Source organism: Phodopus roborovskii, unplaced genomic scaffold, assembly GCF_943737965.1.
Source record: "Phodopus roborovskii unplaced genomic scaffold, PHOROB, whole genome shotgun sequence".
Classification (NCBI taxonomy): Eukaryota; Metazoa; Chordata; class Mammalia; order Rodentia; family Cricetidae; genus Phodopus; species Phodopus roborovskii.
In genome coordinates this window covers 7,161,497-7,188,170 of record NW_026126412.1, presented here as the reverse complement: position 1 = coordinate 7,188,170, position 26,674 = coordinate 7,161,497, and the positions used below count along the sequence as shown (strand labels likewise).

Here is a 26,674-nt window from a genome sequence, read left to right as displayed (position 1 = left end):
TGGTGTGGAGCAATGCATGCATGGCTTGTAGCCAGAGACAGAAGAGAACATTTTCAGTAGATGCCCCACATTCTCTGCCTTGCACTGAGCTTTCCTTGACCCGTAATCAGCTCACAGCTTCCCTAATGACACAATATCCCGTTTTTAAAGGGAACTGTCCTCTGTGGAAGAGCTGCAAACTCTTATTTCCCCATGTCATTAAGGACATGCATAAAAGGCCACAGTTAGATAATGGTGGAGATGGAGGAACTTGGGGTATCTAACTTAAAATGAATCACTAATGATTTTTAATTAATAATCATGCAACTAATAAATTTGACATATATATATATATGTATGTATAAGCATATTTATATACAATTTTTAAAAATTCTACCAAAAGGTAATATGTCTGTGGTCAGGTAGGCTTGTATACCACTAAATAAAACCCCCAAAAAAAAACAAATAGGAAAGAGTTCAGGATAAATTGGACAACCAATAATGTTTCTTCCAACTCACATTCAAGTTTTAGTTACATTCTTATGAGAAAATGGTTTCCTTACTGGCAGCTGGAAGACAAAAGAATTTTGCTCACAGTACAAGAGAATGGCACTGCTTGGTAGCTATGAGAGGAGGCCGACTTTCAGGGTATCAGAGGATTTTGTCCTCTAATGCTGGCCTCAGAGCTCTCATGTCATAGATCTTCAGAGAGCTGCTCCTATGTGGCAGGGTATCAGAGCTGAGACTACACTTCCCTGATGCTGTTAGGTTCTGTTCCTGCTGCTGCGGCCTCTGCTTGTGCCTCTCTTGTGGTTTTATTCATCATGTATAAGTAAAATTTTACGGCGTTTAAAAGAACGTAGTATTTCTAGAATGATTCTTAGACATAACCAGCATTTCAGGTATTGAAGAACTCTAAAGTGGTATTCTTATGGTAAAACCAGTCTTTGTGGTTTAATTTTTTTCCAGATCAGGTTTCACCGCTGCTGAAATTGAACCCATGGGGATCTTCCAGTTTTCCCCTAGTTCGAGAAACATCACAGTGTCGGAGGATGCACAGACAATCCGAATACACGTGCAAAGACTGTTTGGGTTTCACAGTGATCTGATTACAGTCTCCTACAAGACGACTGCAGGAAGTGCCAAGCCTCTGGAAGACTTTGAGCCCGTTCAGAGTGGTGAAGTGTCATTTCAGAGATTCCAAGCCGAGGTTGATTTTGAAATAACCATTATTAATGATCTTCTTCCTGAAACAGAAGAAACTTTTTACATTAACCTTACTTCAGTAGAAAGTAGGGGGTTGAGAAAGGAAGATGTGAATTGGAGACCTCGTCTAAATCTAGATCACAGTGTTGCACTGGTCACCATACTAGACAACGATGACCTAGCTGGAGTGGGTGTTTCTGTCCCTACGACAGCAGTGACGATGGCACTTGACAACACTCTCCCTGCTTTAGAATCTGTTTCCACCACACACCCTAACAGAAGCAAGGTAATTGCCACTCTGTATACCACGGAGATGTTTGCCACTGTTCCAGAGACAACAGATGTGCCTGCCACCCCCGAGATGCTTGTCACCACTCACAGTGCCATGTCTGAGATGCCTGACTTGACCTCTGGAACTGCTCATGCCATGGGCTATGGAATACTCAGTCTCAGACCCCCCATTGTTTATGTGGCAGAAGAAACAGAGAACAGCACACACAGTGTGGCAGAAATCCTCATCCAGAGGACTGGTAGCTTCACAGGCAACGTCAGTGTAACAGCGAGGACTTTTGGTGGAAGATGTGTTCAGAAGGAACCGAGTGTATGGCCCTTTGAGGATGTCGTCTACGGAGTTGCCAACCTAACATGGGCGGTGGAAGAAGAAGACTTTGAAGAACAGGCACTCACCCTTACATTTCTTGATGGGGAAAGAGAGCATAGAATGTCAGTTCAGGTTCTGGATGATGATGAGCCTGAGGGGCAGGAATTCTTCTACGTGTTCCTCACAGACCCTCAAGGGGGAGTGCAGATTGTGAGAGGGAAGGACGACGCTGGGTTTTCTGCCTTCGCTGTAGTCATCATCACAGGTAATGGCAATGCATGGTGGAGATGGTGTAAGGACTTGCAGTGTACTTTAAATAATAGCTTAAATAAGAGTGGTCCAAACTTCATCCTAAGACTGTTACTTGACTCACTTATAATAACTCATTAAAGATTATCTTCCTTTTAGGATGGACATAGCGATACACACCTTTAATCCCAGCACTCAGGTGACAGAGGCAGGCAGAAATCTCTAAGTTCAAAAGCAACCTAGTCTACACAGTGAGTTCCAGGTCAGCCAGAGAAACCTGTCTAAGTAACAACAACAACAACTGATTGTCTTCCTAAAGTAATGAATCATAATATGAGTTCATCTTGTTTATAGGTCAAACTACAATTTAATATATTATAGATGTTACATAGATAAAAGTCAGATACATAGAGAAAAGTCCTTAAATTTACATTATTTTTTTTAGAAAAATGCTGTTTTTGTTGTCCAAACATATGATTGCTAATCTTGTTTTGGAAGCTTATTTTAATTTTTGCACCACTTTCAGTAGTCAATCCTAAAGCAAAGATGTCATTTTCAAGAAATCTTCTATATTTGTTATGATTAGATTAAAATTAGTATCTTTTATTGCTTTTTAATTGAATATATCATTGTATACACACATGCAAATATATATATAGATATGTATGTGTGATGTACATGCATATGCATGTGTATACACATGTACAAACACACAAACCTGGACATTTATGTTATAATAGTTTCAAATTTTCTACTGTTTTTGATCTAATGCAAATGAACAGTCATTGCATGGGAGCCTCTCTTTCTCCCCCTCTCACATATAATGTATGTGTATATATATCATATATGCCCATATACACACACACATAAAACAAGAGCTTACATTTTTAGTTATTTTAGGAGTTCCTCACACATCTTGATTTGGTACTAACCTGTAGTTTACATCTGAAATAATGCTATAAATGTCATTGGATAAAGTAGTAACAAGTCCACTATATGATTGCATTTTATTTTGACTGTATATTGTCAATTTTTGTATATGTAGGATGTGATTTGTGAATAAATTGTTAAATAATTAAATTAAGCTAATATATATATATACACACACACATACAGACACACACACACACACATACAGACACACACACACACACACATATATATATATATTAATGTTTGTGGTGAGAACATCTGAGGTTTATTGTTAGCAATCTCACAGTGTCCAGTACCATGGTATTAACTACATACATGCTGTGAGCTAGCCCTTCGGACTCACTTGTTAAAGCTTAATGCTTCCTCATATTTATGTTTTTAGTCATTCAGTTACAATGGCATAGTAACTTTCTTTATAGTGTGTTTCCTATGTATATTACCCTACAAATTATCACTAATTATAATTAATACCATTCCTGTTCCAACAGTTTATTGGGAACATTATAAATTTTAATCCATTTCTGCAAGCTTTTTACACTGGCTTAATATAATTTCAACTAAAATTGATTTGGAATTAAACATAACTCTCACATTCTATGACTTAAATATTTTATTATAGCTATTCAGATATGACCACGGCCAACAGCCAAATTTTCTATCAGTCCATTGGAAATAAAAAATGGTTCCTGGTGATTTCTCGATGTTCCAAGCCATGCTCCATTAGTAATGGATAGAGCTTGAGTCCTGGTTAGGTGGTTGGCAGAGGGCTCTTTGGTGATCAGTTATTTGGCATGAATCTCCTTCTCCATTTATCAGGCAATGAAACACACTAAACCCTTCCCAGACATCATCTCTGTGACCCTCATATGTCTGAGCAGAGTGGGATGCACTAGATTCCTGTCTGTTAATATCATGTGTTGTAGCACACTCAATACCATCACCTGTGATGTCCGCATGACTGCATAATTTTAAGGTCCTTTATTCTTTTATTCTGCCTGAATATCTGATCTTGTCTTTCATATGCCTCACCTTTTCTCCAAATAGTATTTCAGTTTTAATTATATCATTGACTTTATCAATTCCTCTTATCCTCAACCAGTCTTCAAAGTCTCTTCATGTTTAGAAGTTAGAGCCCACTTTGCAATAAGCCAAGTACTAAATCTGTCATGGTACATTGCACATCTAAAATCACCTTTCTAAAAATGTAGCTCAAATTTATTGTAGATGTGACAAGGGAATTTTAGTTAGACCCCGATCAGTTGTTCTTGCCCTACAAAATTAAACAGGAAACTATAAACTACCACAAAACAAGGGAACCAAAGCTGGGGACGGGACAATTGCTACCAAAGAGGAAAAATTAGCATAGTGTCCTGCTGCTCAACTAACAGGTGATTATAATGATTAATTGATGAAAGTGACTATTTGAAATGCAGCTGATTAAATAAGCACATGGGGGGAGTGAGGAAAAAATGTAGCCCATCACATGAATGTCCATGACATATGGTGTCCACATGTTCTTACACTTCAGGTTGGCCTCAAGTTGTTTTTGAGGCTGATTGCTGTAGGATTATTCCTTCTAGGATCACTCTCAAAGACCCGGGCTACTCGAAATGCGGCACTGTGTACAGTAGACACTGGCCTGTTCCACATTCAGGAAGTGATGGTATTAGCATGTTGTAGACCCCAGGTTGGATCCTGTTTAAGTTGTTGTTGTTTTGTGTGTGTGTGTGTGTGTGTGTGTGTGTGTGTGTGTGTGTGTGTGTGAGAGAGAGAGAGAGAGAGAGAGAGAAATGGTTCCTATAACCTATAATCTGAGCTTCTCATACTCATTTGTGCAGAATTTTAAAAATTACTCTCTCTCTCTCTCTCTCTCTTTCCTGAGGCAAAGTAGTATGTGGATGACATAAACTGTCTACCCACTAAAAGGAAGGTGAGTTAACTTACATAGTTCATGTACTTGACAAATACTTATGACATGCTAGCCACGAGCTGGCACTCTCCTTTTCTTGGGAACACAGCTTTCAATAAACAGTTGTTTCTCTGGTGGAGCTAGCGTTCTGTGGAATGTAAAATGCTATGGAGTCATGTTAGAAAATCATGTGTCCAGCCATGATCAAAAGGCTTTGGCCTTGTCTCATTGCACTATTTTGTCCTGTTTGGGAATGTTTTAGAAACAACTTATTAAAAATTATAGCTCCTAGTCCCCACTTTGAATTTCTCTGGGCTATCAAGAGTACTGTGGCACTGGGGGGCTCATGAATTCCAACGTGTATCACAGCACTCCATTTTCCTTTCCAGGGAGTGACCTCCACAATGGCATCATAGGCTTTAGTGAGGAATCACAAAGAGGCCTGGAACTGGGGGAAGGAGCTGGTAAGAGCAGACAGCACCTAGTTGTCACTAGGCAGCCAAACAGGTAGGTGTGTGTGTGTATGTGTGTGTGTAGACATATGTGCACGTGTAGATGTAACATCCTGAAATTGTATACAGAATTTAAGACCCATCAAGAATGATGGAGGTAGAGTGTATGTTGATAGAAGATGTTCTGTAAGCTCGTTTGCCAGTATTAATATACAGTCTTTTAATTAAAATGTATTTATTATTATTTGTGGGGCTGAGAGTGTGCTCATCTGATGGTTGGGTGTGTCAGAGGGTTGTCACTTTTCTTCTCCCATGGGTCTTGGGGATTACATTCAGGTTGGCAGACTAGGATGGCCAGTGCTTTTCTGGCTGAACCACCCCAGGAGCCTGGAGGTGCTGTCAACCTCTATTACTTAACACAATGGGTTTTTAACCATAGCATAGGAATGCCCACAATGTTTTGCACACCATCCAAGTCAATGTCAGACTAATAGACCATCTTGAAAACCAGTCTGAGATGACTGGTTGTCCACTGAGCTCCAAGGGACACTGTGAGCCTCAGAGCTTCCCTTGCAGCCATTTGAATTCTGTAGTGAGTGTTTGGGAGCTCAGTCCTTGTCTTTATTTGGTAAGCATATGTACATGTGTATGAATGGACTAAAGCCTGCATTAGGGCCTATTCTAAATGAAGGATATCACTTGGCTTTAAGTGTTACAATTATAGCTGTTTGTAGGATATTTGAGATTATCCCTCCTTTTCATTTGTACATTTTTGTTACACTGGGCAAAAAAAAAAAAATTACTTAACATTTCTCACTGTCAGTTCATTACTGATCCATGTGGAGTCAGATAATACTATGGAGACTGTGAATCATAGACTTCTTTTTTCTGCTAGAAGTGTTCCTCACTTAGAGCATTGTCAATCATACAGTAAATACCTCCACTCTGTCGAGGAGGAGGGACAGCAGGCATGCAGGCTCCTGTGTGTCAAGGAGCAGGCACAGCAGGCACTGTGTGTCACTCTGTCACTGCATTGCATGGATTTGTTGTGTACACAGGGCATTTGAAGACGTCCAAGTCTTTTGGCGAGTCACACTTAACCAAACAGCCACCATTCTCCAGAAAGAAGGGTTAAACCTAACAGATGAACTCCGGTTTGTGGCAGGGGTCACAACTTGCGCTAAGGGTCAAACGCGATGCTTTATCCCCCTTGAGCTCAATACGGAGAAGGTAAGTGCCACGGACTGCTAACCATTTCTTTAGAAGTATTCATCTCAGAGCATCGATATAGAAACTTACACATTATGTGATAATTACGTCTAGACATAATACCAAAACCACTTTATATGTAAAAGTTTTATCATCCATTTTTGCTGAAAGGGTTTTTTATGTTGCTGTTTCTTGCCATTTCTAGGGTATCACTGCCTAGCCATTCGCTGTGTGTCAACCAGATTATCTCTAACTGACTTGAACTATTTATTGTGTTGCTCCTACCATATTCATAAACATTTCTTCTTTTTATAAACGAGGGACATTTATTCTCTTTTCACATATTCTTGGGAAGTATAGTTTTGATTTATAAAAGGAGGCACAGAAAGCCTGCTTGTTACATCCTCAGAGTATTGGTTCATGCTGTATGTGGCTCTGGGAGGCAGACACTGACCCCAATGCCAAGACAGTCAGCATCATTCAAATGGCATGTGTCACAGTAACCCAACTGATCTAACAGTGTGTTTAATAATCACATGTAGCTGCTATCGACTTTTCTGAGAGATCTTAATGCTTGAATGTCTAAGGTGTACTCTGTACTATTTATTCTTTGCTGCATAGTTATTAAAATAAAATGTCTAATAAAAAACCTGTTCACCAGATTATGATATGATTGTTCAAAAGCATAACAGCTTCTTTGCATGAGCACAAACTTCACACAATAAAGAAAGCACACAGATATACTTGCCTCGCAGCTGCTGATGGCTCTCAAGCCTGTTGTAAAACATCATTGTAGGGCTTGTGTTTTTTCATTTCTCTCCTTGTTTTTTCACATTTTGAGAATTGCTATAATAATTATACTAATCTCATCTAAGGCTTCTCCATATGTATTTTCATATTTTGTGAATATGTCAATCTGAAACTGTAAAGGACTACTTGTGACTGGTCACTGACGCTTGCCCTTAGTAATTGCCACTTAGTCGTTGTTGAGATCCAACAGCCTCTAGCTGTTTCACATGAGAAATGCTGATCAATTAATCTACTTAGTACACTGATATTTTTTATTATTTCACACCTTCAAGGATAATTTTATCAATAGCCTATTTCTCCCTAGGATAATTTATTCTTTAAACTTTGCAGTGACAGCTGTATAAAAGTCTTGTTAGAATTGCAAGTGTGCGGTTGCTTATCCCTGTTTCCTTGTGCCCAGGAGGGCAGCCTGGGGGAGATGGAGAGCAGGCTGCCTTTCTTTAGCAATGTTTGGTTGTGTCAGAAAAGGCAACTGCTCCCCTCATTTCTGCTTCATTTATTTTTATTTCATAGATGCTAATCACTTATTCCTAGTCTTGGTATACTTTTGCTTTTCCAAGAAATAAATGTGCATATTCAGTCATCTTATGAAGCCCTAGCTAGTTAAATGCAAAAATAACAATGATGAGTTTCTTTTTTAAAGAAATCATTTTTATTGAAAATATATTTTCTTCTCATAAAATATATCCTAATTACAATTTTCCCTCCCTCTATTCTTTTCAGGCCTCCCATCTCCTCTCCCTGCCAATCCACCTCCTTTCTGTCTTTCATTAGAAAACAAACAGGCCTCTAAGGGAAAAATAATAATATAATAATATAAGAGATAGAACAAAACAAACTAATACATCAAAATAGTACAAAACAAAAGGAGCCCAAGAAAAGGCACAAGATCCAGATACAGACATAGAGACCCACTCATTGGCACACTCAAGAATCCCATAAAAAGCATAAAACAGGAAGCCACATTATACACACAAAAGACCTGTGACATAAAAAGTGGAAAAGAAAATCTAGTGTGTGGTGTGCACCTACCCCCCAAGAGCACTTTGTTTCCCAGTGAGACTTCCTTGGAGACAACTCAATTTTTATTTGCAAGTGGTTGTCACTTATAGATGGCTTCTGGGTCAGGGATGTGTATAGATGTCCACTTTTCCTCTCAACTCTAGGACCCCATTTGGTGCAGACCTGTGCAGGCCTTGTGCATGCTGCCTCAGTTTCTGTGAGTTGATCCTGTTGATTTAGAAGGGCTTGTTTCCTTGGCTTCCTCCCTCGGTTCCTACCCTCTTTCAGCCTCCTCTTCTGCAGGGCTTCCTTATCCCTAAGTGGAGGGATTTTGATGGGAACATCCTATGGTGGACTAAGTGTTACGAAGCCTTTCACTCTCTGTATATTGTCTGGCTGTGGCTATCTAGTTTCAGGTTCTTGGTCAACCAAGCAGTGTTAGGCATGGGTTTTATCTTGTGGAGTGGACCTTCAGTCAAATCATAGAGTGGTTGGTTGCTTCCACACATTTGTGCCCTCATTGCACCAGCACTATAGGATACCACTTAGTTGATAGTTCCATTCTCCTTTGCTGTGCGCAGAGTAACTTTTTGTACCAAAGATGTTAGAACGTAAGGGTGAAGGCTCTATGTAGGCACCAGCTAGACTTCTACATGTTCAATGAGTTGTGTAGGTATTGCCTTCAACAATGGGGTCTTCTTACCAATTTATGAGTCTTGACAACAGCCTTGGTGGTTGGAGAGGGGTTCCCTTTGGCCAACAACTCAATTAGATATAGGACATTCCTGGTACTGGAAATTTCATTTGCTAGCAAGAGACACTCATGATTTCATGTGTATGTGTGTGTGTGTTTGTATGTAACACACACACACACACACACATATATATATTCACACACACACATATATATTCAAATACATATATTTTCACACACACATATATATTCACTCACACACACACACATATATATTCAAACACATACACACACATATATATATATTCACACATATATATTCACTCACACATATTCACACATACACACACATATATATTCACATACACACACATATATATTCACACACACATATATATTCACTCACACACATATTCACACACACATATATTCACATACACATACATACATACATACATATATATATATATATATATATTCACACACACACACACACACACACACACACACACACACACACACACGGAAATTTATACTGTCCTTCAAATGACTGTTAATTTCAGCTGTTCTTCCCCAAATTCTCTCCCTCACCCCCCTCTTCTTGTTCCTTTTCCACTTGAGTCTCCCATTCCAGTCACCTCTGTCCCAATCTGTCCATAAGTATTCTATTTCCATTTCCTAGGAAACTCTACATGCCTCCCCCCAGTAATTTATTCTGTATGTAGCCTCTGAGCTTCTGCAGATTGTACCATGGTTATCATTGATTTAGGAGCTAATATCCAAGTATAAGTGAATACATACCATGTTTGTGATGATTGTTTCTTAATGAATGAACACATGCTTAACAGAAGCTCCCAATATTTCCACATTTCCATTCTCCTACATATTAACAGTAATGAAATAGTAAGTATTCATTAATGTCACACAACCTTAAATTTCTTTATTATTGCTGTATGCCTGAATGATTGGGGAGGGGCACAGGCCTCTTCCCTAACATGGAAGTTAGAAAACAGCTTGGTACAGTGGATTCTTGACTTTTTTGACCCTTTCATTGGGTTGCTAACATGGAACTCAGGTTGCCAGGCTTGTGTGGCTGTTGTCTTTACCTACTGAGCCATCTCACGGCACTCACAACTATTTTTTTATACTTTAAAATTTTGATATTTCTGTAGTTTCATTTTTAACTAATTTTAACTGCTTGCCAAGCTGTCAGTACTTTTAAATTAAATAATTTCTTCTGGATACTAAACACATCATTAACTTTTATCTTTATATTACTTTTAAAGTTTTTGGAAACATGTTTGCCTTATGCTGTTTCATATTTCAGAGTCATTCTACTTTTTTATTCATCTAACATACTTAATCAACTACTGTTCAAGGGTCAAAAAATTGTTTGATCAGAGAATGTTTTAGAGATTGATGTTTATAAATTATAAGTGAGGTGACTGGAAGCAAATGTCTAGTTACTGTGGCTGATAGAGCTACAACATATATATTTTTTTCAAATCTAGAATTCTCTTATTTTTTTTCCATCCTGTAATTACATTTCACTTTGCATCAGTGAGGTTTTCATCAGCTGCTAATGTAGCACTGTGTCACACTGGCAATGAGAAGCTGATACTTTACGATTCAAGAAGTTAGCTCATGTACTGTACTTGAAAACACTTACACCACGTTCATCTTCCTGACTTTTCATGGCTATGTCCACACACTAAAAAGAAGGAAGACAGGAACCTTAAAGGTCTCGTAGATTAAGCAGAGATTGGTTGGTTGCTCTGTCCTTGTTCTCTTTGCCGGGGTGACACAATGTGGTGGGTGATACAGAGATTCTAACTGCATAAAATAGCCTTTCGTCTAACTCATTGGTTCTCAATCAAGTCATGACCCTTCTGTGTCCAGGGGTCACCTAAGACCTTTTGAAAACACAGATATTAACATTACAGTTCATAACAGTAGCAAAATTACAGTTATGGAGTAGCAAAGAAATGATTTTATGGCTGGGGTCACCACAACATGAGCTATGTTAAAGAGTAATCTCATTAGGAAGGTTGAGAACTATTATCTTACCTACAGCAAGGTCAAAAGTCTATATTTAAGTAGCTGTAGATAGGTAAGAAAGACAACCTTTTCAAAATATTGTCTTCATTGTCTTTCCAGCTAGTAAATGCAAGTCATAGGCAAGAATGGGACATTCTTATTTCAGTCAAAAAAAAAAAAAAATCGAACAGGAAAGAGCTGAAACTGGAGACACAGATCTTTAACCCTGGTACTCCAGAGGCTGAGGCATGAAGAACACAAGTCTGCAGCCAGCCTGGGCCATTAGAACCCATCTCAGGAGTAAAGAATGGGAGAATGATTGTGTTCTTAAGACAAAGAAAACAATAAAGCACTATAATCTTCTATGTATTTTCAAAAATTATTTTTATTACTTAAAGTGGATTTGGCTCTTCAAGTTTGGATTCTTTCTATTCCTTCTAAACTAAAACCTAGCAGTGTTTGCCAGGAAACAACAGCCATGATTCTTTGCAATAGGTTTGAGAACCTATGTGGATGTGCCAGTGGACAAATACAATTAGTCCTAACCTTTTGGCCTAAGAACTATCTGCATTTTCTGCCAGACAAAACTTGTTCAGTAGGCCACAGCTCTGATGACACAAGTTCTTGGTTCAAATCTTAGTTTGTCCACTAATTAATTAGGTAATGCTGGATATATTGTTTAGCCATGATGAGCCTCAGAGGTTTAAAGGGGTTAATAAAGGGCTATTTGGAAGAGTAATTGCGATGATAACAAGTGAAGGTTATTAGCATAGTTCTTGGCAAGGAATTGACCCTAAGAGATGATTGATGGTACTCTTACTAAGAAGGGATGGGCCTGGAGCCTGAGGGAATCCAGTCTTCTCTAGTAGCTGTATCAATGCTTGTGGAGGTTTAAAAATATCACACACAAACACATCTGTCCATAGAGTGGCAAGACAGATTAAATTGGTGCCTTCCTAGGTCCAGTTTCTTTATCCTGAACTTTAAAACTTTTTACTCTGTTTTTTTTCCTGTTGTCAGCTGCACACTTATTGAGCAGGTTCATTTTCAAGTTATAAAGGATTTAACTGACTTGCCTAATCAATTACTTAGACAAGTTAGAACTCATCTTTTGAATTTCAGTCAATGCACCCTTTCCCAGATGGTTTATCTCATGGTTCTATATTAACAAAACATAAAGTAAGGGTTAGGTCAGGAAGGATTAGGTAGGGTAGTTCATTTGGATTGTCAGCTTGACACAGTGTATTACCTTAGAAGGAGGTCTCGATGAGGAATTATCTATATTAGATTGGTATGCAGGCATGCCTGTGAGGGGGTTTCTAATTGTGTTAACTGAGGTAGAAAGAACCACCTGGAATATGAGCAGTACCATTCTGTAGGCCATTCTCTAGGCTGATTGAGAATGAGAGAAGGCCTAGGTCTTGGTGGACATGCACTAATCCATGCTCTCCATCCCTGACTAGGATGTAACATCCCTAGCCGCTTCAAGTTCTTACCTCCTTAGCTCAGTCACAATGATGGATTGTAATCTGGAACTGTGAGCCAATAACTCCTTTCATCCTCAAGTGCTTTTGTCAAGTTAATTTGTTACAACACAGGGAGAAAAACTAAGACAGTAGGCACACTCTTTACCGACTAAATCTATTTAAACTAAAGTAAGCATTTAGACATTGGTGCAAATTTCCTCTAGAAAAATATTTAGATAAGATATTGTTTTGCTTTTACTTTTGTGCTGCTGAGCAATTTGGAGCCCAGAGAGTGATGTTGTACTAGTTAGGGAAAGAGGCCACCCTGAAGTGCAGCTGTCTTACTAAGAGAGGGGCCCACTACAGTTGCTTGGGTTCATGAGAGGTCTCCCATCGTGTTTAGAAGTCTGGAGAGGTTCAGATATGATCTTTAAATCTTATTTCTCAACAGACTTCAGGCACATTGTTTGAATAGAGCATTTCTTTGTCTGACTGAAGATTCCTTTTGTTTCTGGTCTAATTATATGTAGGCACCCATCTATACACTATTCAATTTTTAGATGGTTCTTTACTTAGATTACAACACCTTCTTTTGGCGGTAAGTGGTTATACGTAATGTTCTAATCATCATTACAATGAAAAGGAATATTTTACTGGAAAATAAAGACAAGGGTGTCTATTGGAACTTAATATGCCAAAATCCTCAATTCAGAGAGACTATTGTGAATTTGAGCTCCCATGGCTATGAGGGAATATTAGCTCTTGAATACAGTTGCCTTTACTTTCCTGCGTTAGCTTCTTGCATTTGCTAGCTATAGTTTCTCTAAGTGGAAAGAATACACTTATTTCCACATTCCAGCATTACTGACAGTGTATCAACAAAAGTAAAGAACGTTATTTGATGTTGGATATCTAAATGCATTTCTTTAGACATTGAAACATTGAAAATGAGACTAAGCATTTCCTTTATGACTAATATGGAACTTTTTTGGATAATACTGAAGGATATGATGCTTTGTTTCATGACATAATGATTATCATTTAAATGATAATAAAACAAATGATAGATTTGGCTCTTGGTGGCAGATAAAAATATGCCTAGTGTACAATTAGACAATGACACGTGCAGTTGAAAGCACATCAAGTCACTTTTAGCAGGATATGCCAGGATGCTAACAGCACTGCTAAACATTTCAGATTTCACTTTGTAAGAATAAATCATTTGTAATAACATATGATTGACAATGTGTTATGAAGAGAAATTCAGGCTTCAGAAAATGAGTGATTTCAGGGAGGAAAACAAGGCTGGGGCATGAACAGAGTTAATTTTGATTTGACAGAATGTTTTCTAAAAATTTGAAAATCATATGAAATTATAGAATTTGTTACCAGTATATCCTCATATTTGTTTCAAATTTTAAAAACTTAGAAAAATCTTGGGCTGAAGTTGTAGCTCAGATGACAGTGATCACCTAGCACAAACAATGTCCTGGGTTCGATCTCTTATGCCATGTAAGCTGGAAATGGCGGTATACAACTGTAATCCTAGCACTTGAGAAGTAGTGCAGATGGAGTGTCAGGAATTCAATGCTGTCCTTGAATACACACTGAGTTCAAGAGTGGCCTGTGCTACTTGAGATGCTGTCTCAAAAGAAAGTGTAAATAAGTAGATGTTATGAAGTTGAATTCTTCCCCCAGGTTTTTTCTTGCAATCCAGTGTCAGTCAACTCCACACTCTGTCCTGGTTTCCTCTAACATCACTGCTGAGGCAACTGCTGTCATGTGTGATTTGTTTGTTTGTTTGCTTGAGGTTTGAATATTTGTGTAAATATCTTTTGACCATATGGAGTAGCCATTATATCATTTTTTATCTTTATAGTTAAGGTATCACATATATGTATATCATTATGAAATCTTTATGAAACCTGATATTATCTCTTGTTGCCATATGCTGAGGTCTACCCATTTTGAAAAATATTTGAGTACTTTATTGCTTTCATTGGTTTTTAGCTAGCTGGTTGTGTGAATACATTCTATTTATTCATCATTTGCTTATTGTGTTTAAGTACATTATCTTTAGACCTTGCCTCAGTCAAGGTTCCGTTGCTGTGAAAAGACACCATGATCAAGGCAACGTTTATGAAAGAAAGCATTTAGCTGGGGGGCTTGCTTACAATTTCAGAGGTTTAGTTCCTTCTCATCATGGCGGGGAACATAGTGGCATGGAGGCAGATGCTGGAACAGTAGCTGAATGCCACATTCTCATCAGTGGGCAGAAAGAAAAAGCCTAGGCCTAGCATGTGTGGGATTTTGAAACCTCAAAACCCACCTCTTGTGACACACCTCAACAAGTTCATGTCTCCTAATGCTTCTAAGCCTTTCAAGTCCAGCCACTCCCTGATGACTAAGCTTTCAAATACAGGAGCCCCTGGAGGCCATTCTTATTCAAACCACCACAGACCTTTACCTTCCAGAGACAAGTTCACTGTAAGAAAATGTAGTTTTAAAGGAAGAAGGAAAAAGAGAATAGTCAGCACCAAGCAGCCCAGGCTGGTGGTTGTGACCATGGACAGGTGTGTGGTGGAGAAATGGGAGAGAAGGGAACCAGTTCATGTGCTGTGGAAAGAAGCTGAGCTGAAGGCAGCAGTGAGAAACAGGCTGATATGGGCTGCCTGGGCTGCTGCCAAGGGCCATGCCTGGGTTTGTGGTCCTCCTGCAGCTGGGGTCTCTGTTGGTGTCTGTGGCCCATGTTACCATTGAAGGCCATATAGACATGAGGTCTGGGCCACCACCTGAGGCCATGTTGCTGCTGTGCCATACGAATCTGAATGGCCTGCACTGCCACACAAGGCCAAGGTTACTTCTAGGCCTGAGCCTAGGGCCATGTTTGGAATAGCTGGCTCCACCCCTCACCATCCTTATGGGAGAGCTGGCTGTAGTGGCTTGGGTGAGGGAGAGCTGGCCCTGACATTCGCCTGAGGGAGATGGTCCGTTTGGAGGCTGGGCCTACCAATTCAGCCACAGGCCCATATCAGAGCCTTGGGTTGGCCCAGCGTACACCATCCATGAACTGCTGGAGATCATGGAAGAGAGCAGTCCTGTAGAACCATAGCTGTAGCATCTCCATGACTAGGGCAATAGAAGGATATCAAAGAGTAGTTTTGGTGAGGGTCCAGTGTTGATGGTATACTAGAAGCTGTAGACCTTGAACTGGATCAAAAATTCATTGCAATGAACATTTGCAAGTAAAGCTGTTTTGGCAAAAGAGGATACTGTATAACATAATGCAATTCCCAAGGCCACTACAACAAATGAATATGTGATGGAGAGGCAGGAAAGATGGCGGATCAAAGTATTTTTCCTTGTCTTTTATTATTTTTCTCATTTTTTTAAAATTTTCTTTTTTTTTTTTTTGTGGGAAGGATATAAGGGTGGCAGGTAGGCATGGACAAACTGGGAAATGAGTGCAACTGGAATACATGATGTGAAATTCCCAGAGTCAGTAAAAAATTATGATAATAAAAGAATAGTTGCCATAGTGATTTCATATAAGAATTTAGTTCTGTAATTATAGAAAACACATCCTTAAGTATATATTTCTCTTTTCTTTTTTTAATTGAAATAGAATTACATCACTTTTTCCTCCTTTATCCCCTCCTAGGTACGTTTCCTCCCTCCTACTCCTGTCATGTCCCCCTTGAGTCTCAAGTTGATAGCCTCTGTTTTCTTTGATGGTTATTGTTACATTTGCAGGCACGCAACACACCTATGTGAATACAAGTATATATCCGTGTCTACAATGCTGTCAATGAACTGTAGCATGTCTTAGTGATAGAAATATGTAAAAATAAGAGCATATTTGTAATAGTTAAGTCTTTCCTTTCCTCACTATCAGGCGCCTCAAGTTGAAATGCATTTTTTTGTGGAGCTGTATGACGTCACTGCTGGGGCAGCTATAAATGACAGTGCCAGGTTCGCTCGGATTAAAGTTTCCAAGCCTGATGGACCTCAGAGTCTTGTTTCCTTTTCTGTGGGATCTCGGCTGGCCGTGGCTCAGAAGAGGGCCCCTTTGATCAGTTTGCAGGTGGTCAGAGATTCTGGGACAGGAATGATGATGTCTGTCAACTTTAGTACTCAGGTAGGCATGAGAAGTAAAGCCATGTATGTTTAGAATCTTTTCAACTATCTATAAGGAGTATAATGAAACAGTAATCAATATTTTCTGAGGACACCATGATAACTTGCTGTTTATTTACTATATGGTTTTATCGCTACGCCAGAACAGTTTTCTCTCATTATTAAGGAATCGTGTTTTAAATTGTTGGTTTTCTGTTTTGATCACTTTGTTTGGCAGAGTTAATTGTCCAGTGCAAGGCAGCACAGGCAGATCTACTCTGTCCCATCTCTAGGGTCTCAGCAGAGTACTTACTGCCTCTGCTGTTCTCAGCATGGTACTTCCTCCACTGTAGCTCTTTCTGCTTGGACAAAAAGCAGTGGTTGCCTACAGCTCATATTCGAACTAGGAGCGATTTTTCCCCATCAGTCCTTAAATACTGATGGAACCTACTTTTTGTTCAGCATTGCTTTGACACTCACTTTTATATTCTCCCAGCAAACACGCCAGAAAAACTCAACTTTATCCACATCAGTGAAGTGTGATTGTGTGTGTGTGTGTGTGTGTGTGTGTGTGTGTGTGTGTGTCTAGATTTATATCCTCTTCAGGATCCCCAGTCTCTGTACACTGTGTCAGAGTACTTAATATAGAGTTGGGGCTTTGCCTGCCATCTCATTGGAAAAGGTCCCCACATGACACAGTGTTAGTGGCAAAGTGGAGAAGTTCTCATATGCTTCTTAGCCAAGGGGATATCTGTGGAGGTGAGTTTGTTGGCAAGATATCACTCTACCTAAGAGTAAAGACAACTCTCTCTTTCCCTCTTGGGTCTCCACAAACCAATTAGGAAAACTTCACTTTACCTGCAAGTAGTGAGGTGGTCATTCCTTTCTTTGGTCATAGCAGTGTCAAAATAAGCCAGCACAATAATAACAATAGCAATAACAGCAATAATAATAGAGAAAAACCTGAGCCCAGCTATGAATGGTAGATTTCAAATACTAAATTAAGTTATTATTAGCCTTGCATTTCACCTGTAGAGAAAACATCCCTGTGAAATGAAAGAGAAAATAAGGACTTCTTAGAAGGAAACGAATACTTTCCAACTCACACACTTACAGTGAAAGAGTCAGAAAATTCTCTAAATCCAAATGCAGTGACAAGAAGTATAGATTTTAGGATACAGTAAGCAAAACCAGACATCTCCCTAGAGAACATGCTTATAAAAAAGATGTTCGCTGTGCCCATAAAACCAGTGATTTCATCAGAACATTCCAGAATGGTTGTCATAAAATCAGTGTCAATACCTGATACTGGCAAGAATTCAGAGACTGGATAACTTATTATTGCTGGCACACCACCCTGGAAGATGTCTGGTTCCTTAAATTACTATACATAAACTACACAGGTTCCAGCAATTACTGTCTTGGGCATTTGTTTCAATGAAAACTTATTACCCACAGAGAAATCTCTGCATGAATATCTTTGGTAGCATATTGATAATGAAACTGGCCATCAATTGGCAAAAGGTCAGACAAACTGTGGACTTTAGTGTAGTAAGGAAGAAACCTTCAAGACATATCAGCCAATGTAATCTCCTAATGATCAAGTTAAATGAAAACAATCCCCAAAGTTATAGAGTGAAAAATTCCACTCACATCTGAAAATTATGTGATTAGATATTAAATTAGATAGAAAATTATATGATAGAAATGTAGAACAACTTACCGACTGAGAACAAAGAGGGGCTGGCAAGGAAGTTAGTGATTATGTAATTCACCATGAAGGATTCTTAGGAAAAGAAAATAGTATCATGACCCTATCAGTGTTAATACCATTTGCAAAGAGTTGACAATAAGGGGTGTTGCGTGTAGAGTACAAGAAATCATTCTTTGTTGTATTATAATTCCATGCAAACAGAGAAAAATCTCGAATCAAAAGAGCCAGTTGGAAACCAGAAACCATGGTTTTATTTCTAAGGTGGTTGTGTGCTTTGTTCTTGTTTCATTGCTCCTCAGTCACTTGCTTCTGAACAGTGAGTGTGATACTAGAAGATAAGAATATGCAACTGTGCTTTCCATGAGTTAAAAAGAATGTGAAAATATCATGGAGCAAGCTATTATTCTATCCAATGGTACTGATTCTTACTTCAGCGTAGCGAGAATAATGCCATTAAACCAGTCACTACCAGATACATTTCCATGGTTTTAGCATATATTCTCTTATCCCACAGTATTTTGATATAGTTAATAAGGAATTTCTGGTCCTTGTTATTTGAACTGATGAAAATTTCACTTACTTTATTATACTTCATTAAATGAGTCTACAGTTAACCAAATTTTGATACTGTCCCTTAAAGCTTTATGTCATAACTCAGAGAAACACACCAAAGAAATGTCACACTCCTTTGTGAGTCTGATTGTTCCATGTTGGCATCTTCAGTAGACTGTCTAGGAGACACCTCAGACTTCGTGTATGGCATGAATATCTCTTGTACCTGGTTTCCCACCATCTGTACAATAACTCCTCTATCCTGGCAAGCTATTCCATGTTATCCTCAATTCTTATATTCTTCTCACCCTAAGCTGAATATATCAGGAGATTCTATTAACTGTACTCACACTCTGTTTCCGTTCTGGAAATTTCTACCCTTTCTACTCATGTGGCCCTTGAGTGTGAGTGGTCTCAGAAAACTTGTGTCTCCTCTTCCTGCCACTGTGCTTAACCTGACTACGGATTAGCATACATATTCCCCTGAGCATTCGTGGAATTCTTAATAAAATGGGTCACTCTCCTGCTTGAACTCTGTGTTTTCTGGCTACATTTCAACTAATGGCCACACATGCTGTGACCCCACCCATTCCTCTTGTAAGTGTCTAACACTCTCCTTCCATTCATACTGGCTGTCTAGCGCTTCCCATCATTTATTTTATAGGGTTATCCTCACCACAGGGCCTTTTAAATTGCTATTCTCGTTGCTTGGGGTATTTCTCTTTCCTTACAGAATCTGTTTCCTAGGGTTAGCACGTAGGCGGTTCTTTAATGAGGCCTCTGTTGAGATTCCATGTCCAGTCTGGTTTATAATTGTGTCTTTAAAATCACCCTGCATCTCTGTCTCTACTTTGTCTAATTTCCATTTGGAGAAATCCCTGTAGCAACCTGCCATTAATTATATAGTTTCATACTGTGAATCCTCTGCCAGAATCATGGGTTTGGGGAGTGTAGATATGCCTCTCAATTCTGAATCCTAATATATGTGCTGGAGTATACTAGGATTACTTAGTCAGTCCTAAATACAAACACACTATTTTGACTTTTTCTTGGCTAGAGTATTCAACGTTGAGCTTTGTGAAACATTTGCAACAAGTATAATTTAAAAAGTTAGATGTATATTACTTAGGAAACCAACCCAATAACACATCTCTACACTAAAGGGTAAGAAAGATCCAATTCCTTCTTCTCTCCACCTTTGGCCCTCAGATATCCCTGCCTTCTAAATTTCTAGGTGAGACTAAAATGTAAATATTTCTTCTCCATTCCTCATATTTGCTTTTCCAGCATTTGCTGTTTCATACCTGAAGATTCTTTCCTTGACAACAGAGTCAGTCATCTCATTTCTGGTTCTTTGCCTTGATTCATTTCACTGCAGAGTCCTGTCCCCTGACCTCGTCATTGCTGTGTCTTCTTGAGGGCAGTTAGGAAAATATAAAGTCCATGTTTAGTGTAGTTACTGACAGTGACTGAAAAGAAAGGGAATTTGTTCAGGAAATAAGGATGTTTAGGATAACGTTAGAGACATCACAGCCTCATTTTCCTGTCTTTGTTTAATTTCCAGGAGTTGAGGAGTGCTGAAACAATTGGCCGTACTCTCATCTCTCCGGCTATTTCTGGAAAGGACTTTGTGAGAACAGAAGGCACACTGGTCTTTGAACCTGGCCAGAGAAGCGCAATTCTGGATGTTGTCTTAACACCAGAGAGCGGGTCTGTCAGTGCATTTCCTAAACGCTTTCAGATTGTGCTTTTTGACCCAAAAGGTGGTGCCAGAATTGATAGAGTGTACGGGACTGCCAATGTCACTCTCGTCTCTGATGTGGATTCACAAGCTATCTGGGGGCTTGCAGATCAGCTACATCAGCCCCTACAAGAAGATGTTGTCAACATGGTGCTGCATAAGCTCAACATGAAAGTAGCCACAGAGAACACAGATGAGCAACTCAGTGCTGTGATGCACTTGATGGAAAAGGTAGGACAACCTTTCAGTTGTCAGCACAGGGCTCAGTAAGGAAGGTCATAAAGCCTGAATCAGATCATATATATCATCCTTTTATAATATCCATTGCTATGGAACTAGGATAAAATATAACTTCTAAACACAAGAGTAGAATCTGTCCCACCGGCTACTCTACTTTTATTGGGTGAGGCCTCTTTGGCATCCTTGCTCTTAAATTGGAGAGCCAGAAGTAAGCTGCTTCAACCAGAATCCAGCCAGAGTTTGAATGACCACAGATGATGGAGACGGCAGGTCCTTGCTGACTATCTAGAGACTGACATGCTTCTTTTTGCCATTTGCTCATTAGTGTTTTGAGTTCATAAGAAGACTGGGACTGGACTATAACCTATATTAGTCCTTTCATTTATGAAGCATAAGCAGTCACCCCTTTGCTCGGTTCTTCCTAGGAACTAACAAACATCTGTTGAAAAGGAAGACTAGGAATGGCCAAATAATTTTAGGCATCATTTTGCATGAATTTGCCATGGTCAGCTGTTAATATGAGACTAATTATTTACTTACCCTTCCATAAAGTGTACAATCACATAGATATATAAAAAAATCAAGGTTATAAATGGAAAATTATATCTAAAAAGTATTATTGAGAGAAAAGTATTTTATTGCTTTTTACTTTTGTAGCTTATTTTATATCTTATCAAGATAATTAATTTTAACAGATTTACATACATGCATAAAGTTCTGAGTATATACATATGAACCCACTGGTGCTCTATCTCCTACACAGAAACCTTTAATTATGGAAAATATTTGTAGTGTGATCTTAAAATATCCTTCCTAGTCTGCATATTTCTCAAAGCACAATGCATGAAGAATGGAGGAGAAAATTATAAATCATATCGGGTAAGAAAAGGCTATACTAAACCTTTGTACAGCATAGAGAATGACTACCAATTTATAGAGTGTATGCTTAAGATAGAGTTCATTCCAAGGAAGAGTGATACTTAAACTTCTAACAATAAGACAGATAGAACAACAGTAAATTGATCTTGACCGAAAAAGAGAAGAACCATGTCTAATAACTACATTGTAGAGTAGAAAGAAGAAAATCTCAGATATTTTAGAGAAAAAAAATTGACAAAATTTAGTGCTGAATAAATAAAATAGAAACTAGGAAAACAATACAAAGAATCAATGTAAGAGTTGGTTCTTTGAGAAAATCAACAAGATAGATAAACCGTTATCCAATCTAATCAAAATCCAGAGAGAGAACATGTAAATTAACAAAATCAGAAATGAAAAGGGGGACATAACAACAGACACTGAGGAAATCCAGAAAATCTTCACATCACATTCACAAAATTTGAAAATTTAACAGAAATGGAAAATGTTCTGCATAGATGTCATTTACCAAAATTAAATCAAGAAGAGATAAACAATTTAAATAGACCTATAACCCATAATGAAATAGAAGCAGTCATCAAAAGGCTCCTTACCAGAAAAGGCCCAGGGCCAGATGGTTTCAGGGCAGAATTCTACCAGAAATTCAAAAAACAGAGAGGATCAACATAGGAAAAATGGCAATCTTGCCAAAAGCAATCTACAGATTCAATGCAATCCCCATAAAAATCCCAGCACAATTCTTCCCAGATCTTGAAAGAACAATCCTAAACTTTATATGGAAAAATGGAAAAGCAGAAGACCCAGGATAGCCAAAACAACCCTTTACAATAAAGAAACTTCAGGAGACATCACCTTCCTTGACTTCAAGCTCTATTATAAAGCTATAGTCCTGAACACAGCTGTTATTGGCACAAAAAAATAGATAGGAAGACCAATGGAATTGAATTGAAAACCTTGATATTAACCCACACACCTATGAACACTTGATTTTTGACAAAGAAGCTAAAATTATACAATGGGAAAAAGAAAGCATCTTCAAATTATGGTGCTGGAATTACTGGATGCTGACTTGTAGAAGACTGCAGATAGATCCATATCTATTGCCATGCACAAAACTTAAGTCCAAATGGATCAAAGACCTCAACATAAATCCAGCCACATTAAATCTCTTAGAAGAGAAAGTGGGAGGTACTCTTGATCGAATTCGTACAGGAGTCGTTTCCTGAAAATAACACTAGTAGCACAGACATGGAAATCAAAATTTAATAAATGGCACCTTCTGAAATTGAAAAGCTTCTGTAAGGCAAAGGACACAGTCAACAAGACAAAATGACAGCCCATAGAATGGGAAAAGATATTCACTAAACCCACATCTGACAGAGGGCTGATTTCCAAAATATACAAAGAACTCAAGAAACTAGTTACCAAAACACCAAATAAGCCAATTAAAAAGTGGAGTACAGAACTAAGTAGAGAATTATCAATTGAGGAATCTAAAATGGCTGAACGACATTCAACATCCTTAGCCATCACTGAAGCGCACATCAAAACAACTCTAAGATACCATCTTACTCCTGTCAGAATGGCTAAAATCAAAACACCAAAGACAGTTTATGCTGGGGAGGAGGTGTAATTACCTACTATATTTAGTACAGCAGCATTCCCTGAAGATGTGCAGTGTAGGAGTGACAGTCAGACTCTATGCAACCTGTCTATACAACCTCTATACACAGGCTGTATAGTTTGAACTGTGGAGTTTTGTGGAAGTACACTATGTGTATGGTGTCTTCATGACAAAACCAGAATGTATCCTTTTTGATATACTTAAGACTGTATGTTCCAAAAATATACTTCATGGTTTAGGCATGACTATATAATAAGCCTGACGGAGTAATGAGTCAATAACAGACATGAATATGACCACATATAAATAAGGTCATAACATTTAGGAAATATAAATGATGAGTAGATATTTATAAACTTCAGGTGAGCAACACATTCTAAGTGTAATTATATCATTAACACTTCATTTGAAATGCATTAAGAGCGAAAGGTTGTTGTCTGAAATTCAGATAGAACCAACTGTATTTGATGCTGTTACCACCATAGGAAGTTGAAAAACAAAACAAATCAAAAAACAAAGCAACCCAACCTCCACTTCAGTACAGACTAGATCGTGTGCTGGATAAAATGTTACACGATCTCGTGTTTTAAGTGAATGTAGATATTTGAAAGTTTTATTTTCTCTCTGGTTCTAAGTTCTTTGATGGTGTATCTGTCCTATGACACATGTTTCTTTGGATAGATTTGTAGATGGAAATTTTACACATTGGAAGTAGCTGCCAGTTTTTGTTTGCATGAGATGATGTTGTACTTCTACTGATGTATGAATAAAAATAATAGCATCTTTAAAAGACTCACTATAAGATTTTCCAGATAAAGTCCATTTGTCTTTGGTATAAAAATATTCTGGCCCCGACTTGCCCAGATGTGTAACAATGCAAATTATTTCTAGGGCTATTAACAATCCAGACTTTAAGCCCCTGTGGAACTGATATTCTATTTTTTTTTTATCTTATCAGGTTTGTTTTCCTGGTTATTAGACATTGGTAGAACTTCAGTCAGGAGCTCTGATGTATTCTGGAACATCCATAAAAGCATGGGAACAGCATGTTCTCTTGAGTCTGCTAGACTACCCCTTACACACATCCAAAACAGCTCTCCTTTTTAATTATGGTCTTGACAGCTTCTTAGTGTTTTCCCCATATGAAGTTCAGATTTGTAAATGAATTTTGATAATCTGGGATTTTTTTTTTTGTTATTTTCATAACATGACTTTTTATAGTCTGATACGTAAGGAGTAAGGTTTTTCCACCCGCCGCCGGTCTGGTCCCGCCACTGCGCCAGCCCCAATTAACACACAGAGACTCTGTATTAGATATAATGCTGTTGGCCAAGTACTAGTTTCTTAATCGGCTAGCTCTGTCTTAATTATTAACCCATTTCTATGTATTTCCACGTGGTCTTACCAGGGAGAGGCGGCTGGCGATTCTGCTTTCTCCAGACTCTCCATCTTGACTCCTCCTTCCTCTTTCCTCCTTGTCTCCTAGTCCCTCCTTTCTTGCTTTCCTATCGGCCAACAGTGCTTTATTCATTAACCAGTATGAGGTAACATATATACATAATGGCATCTCCCATCATGATCTTTTAGAGTCCAAGTGTTTCTTTTATCATGGGCCTTTTAATAATGCATTTCTATTGCAATTATTTCTATGTGTGATTTAGTTTGAATACACTGACATTGATTTGTAGTTCACTTAGTTTTACAGACTTGCCAGTGAGCTAACACAAGTTGTGCTGTTATATTGTGACAAGTAAGCAGGGGATGCTACAAGCCAGAGCAGATGGTGGCAGGCATGTCTTCAGCTTGGCCAGTCATCAAGTTTGTGCCCTGGGTCAAGTTGGTTGTTCTTGTTTTGCTTCCTTTTTGTTTTCCTGGAAATAAAATAATAACAATAAGATCTCCGCACATGACTCTTGAGATTAGAGAAGTATCCTAAGGTACTGAAAGTGACTTATACTACCCCAGCAGTTGAGGAATGTGTTTTGTTGTTGTTCTTATTTTACTTAAGCAATGTTTTTGATCCCCTTGAGTGTAAATAAGAGTTTGAGTAGCTGTCTGCGTCTTGGGTATAAATCTTAATTCTTAAAATTCTACACATATTGCTCTTCTGCCATTTCCTTTCAGAAATGTATAATGTCAAATCAAACTTTTGTTTGTCTATTTCTGGTTTCTTCTGATCAATATCCCTTTGTAATGTTATAGCTTGGGGAGTAATATTATATATAATTTTTTATTTTCTCAGACATAAAACAGTTTTTGCATCTGGTACTTGAATACTCTGGTACTCACTAAGCATCTGATACCTTCTCCTTACTGCCTTTTATATGTTGTGTCCTCGGGATGTGTCTCAAGATTGTATCATTTGTTAACTACCTATCTGAGTTCCAAATTCTCTTGAGCTTATGTTTCATTTGCCTTACTTGTTCTCCTTGCTTCTGTACCCAACGGGCTGTGCTCTGTTCATTTGTAATCGTACTATCAAATTTGTATGGTTATTTTGGTCATGCTTTCCCTGTGGACTGCTCCCTTATTTTTGAAATGGAGACTTTTATTAATTCAGATCTTGAGTTTGGATGTGAGTTTGAAACTACTAGATTGCAAAGTTGCAAACAATAGGGATAACAGGAGGAAAAAGAGGTAATCATTTCAATGATATCATGAGTTTATTACTAAAGATATAGAATAAATCACAGGGACTGGTAGTCTGTGTGTTGGCAGAAGACACAATGGATGAATGATAAATGGATGGCATTGGGATCTGGGTTTTCCAGATATATTGCAATACAGAGGAACGATAATGTTGTCCTTGTTCTTCACATAACAACTCAGTCTTTTAAGGTAAGAAATCACATTTTCAAAAGCAGTGTGCCAGTATGTCTTGAGTGTTCTTGATTGAATAGAATTTTCTCACTTGGTATATTTTCTTTAATGTTGTGGTCAGTGTTTGCTCAGTGAAATACAGATAATTAATATCAATCTTATTTCTGTTACAAAGATATTTTTGAAATATTTATTTGTTCATCAAGGAAATAAAGAATTCTTGGGGTAGATGTAAAATTGTGTTTTATTTTAATGCATAATGTTAACTATTGTAGCTAACTTAAATGATACATGCCACCATTTGGGACTTCAAGGAATCATTAAGTAGAAAACATTTTATTTTCTTTGTCAGTGATTACCCATGACTTCTAGATAGAAATAGGTATATTTGTAATATAATTTGATACCATTCTTCTCCTCAGTTCTTAATATTTCCATCTT

At 38.2% G+C, this 26,674-nt stretch overlaps 1 protein-coding gene across 1 annotated transcript in view; it reads left to right on the top strand.

Moving 5' to 3' along the window:
• Positions 1-26,674, top strand: part of Adgrv1 (adhesion G protein-coupled receptor V1) — a 468,823-nt gene that overhangs the window by 163,915 nt on the left and 278,234 nt on the right. The window contains exons 74-78 of the mRNA XM_051182821.1: positions 949-2,051; positions 5,267-5,384; positions 6,388-6,559; positions 16,443-16,685; positions 20,494-20,901. Of these exons, the coding sequence (XP_051038778.1) occupies positions 949-2,051; positions 5,267-5,384; positions 6,388-6,559; positions 16,443-16,685; positions 20,494-20,901 (2,044 nt within the window). The remainder of the gene's footprint in view (positions 1-948; positions 2,052-5,266; positions 5,385-6,387; positions 6,560-16,442; positions 16,686-20,493; positions 20,902-26,674) is intronic.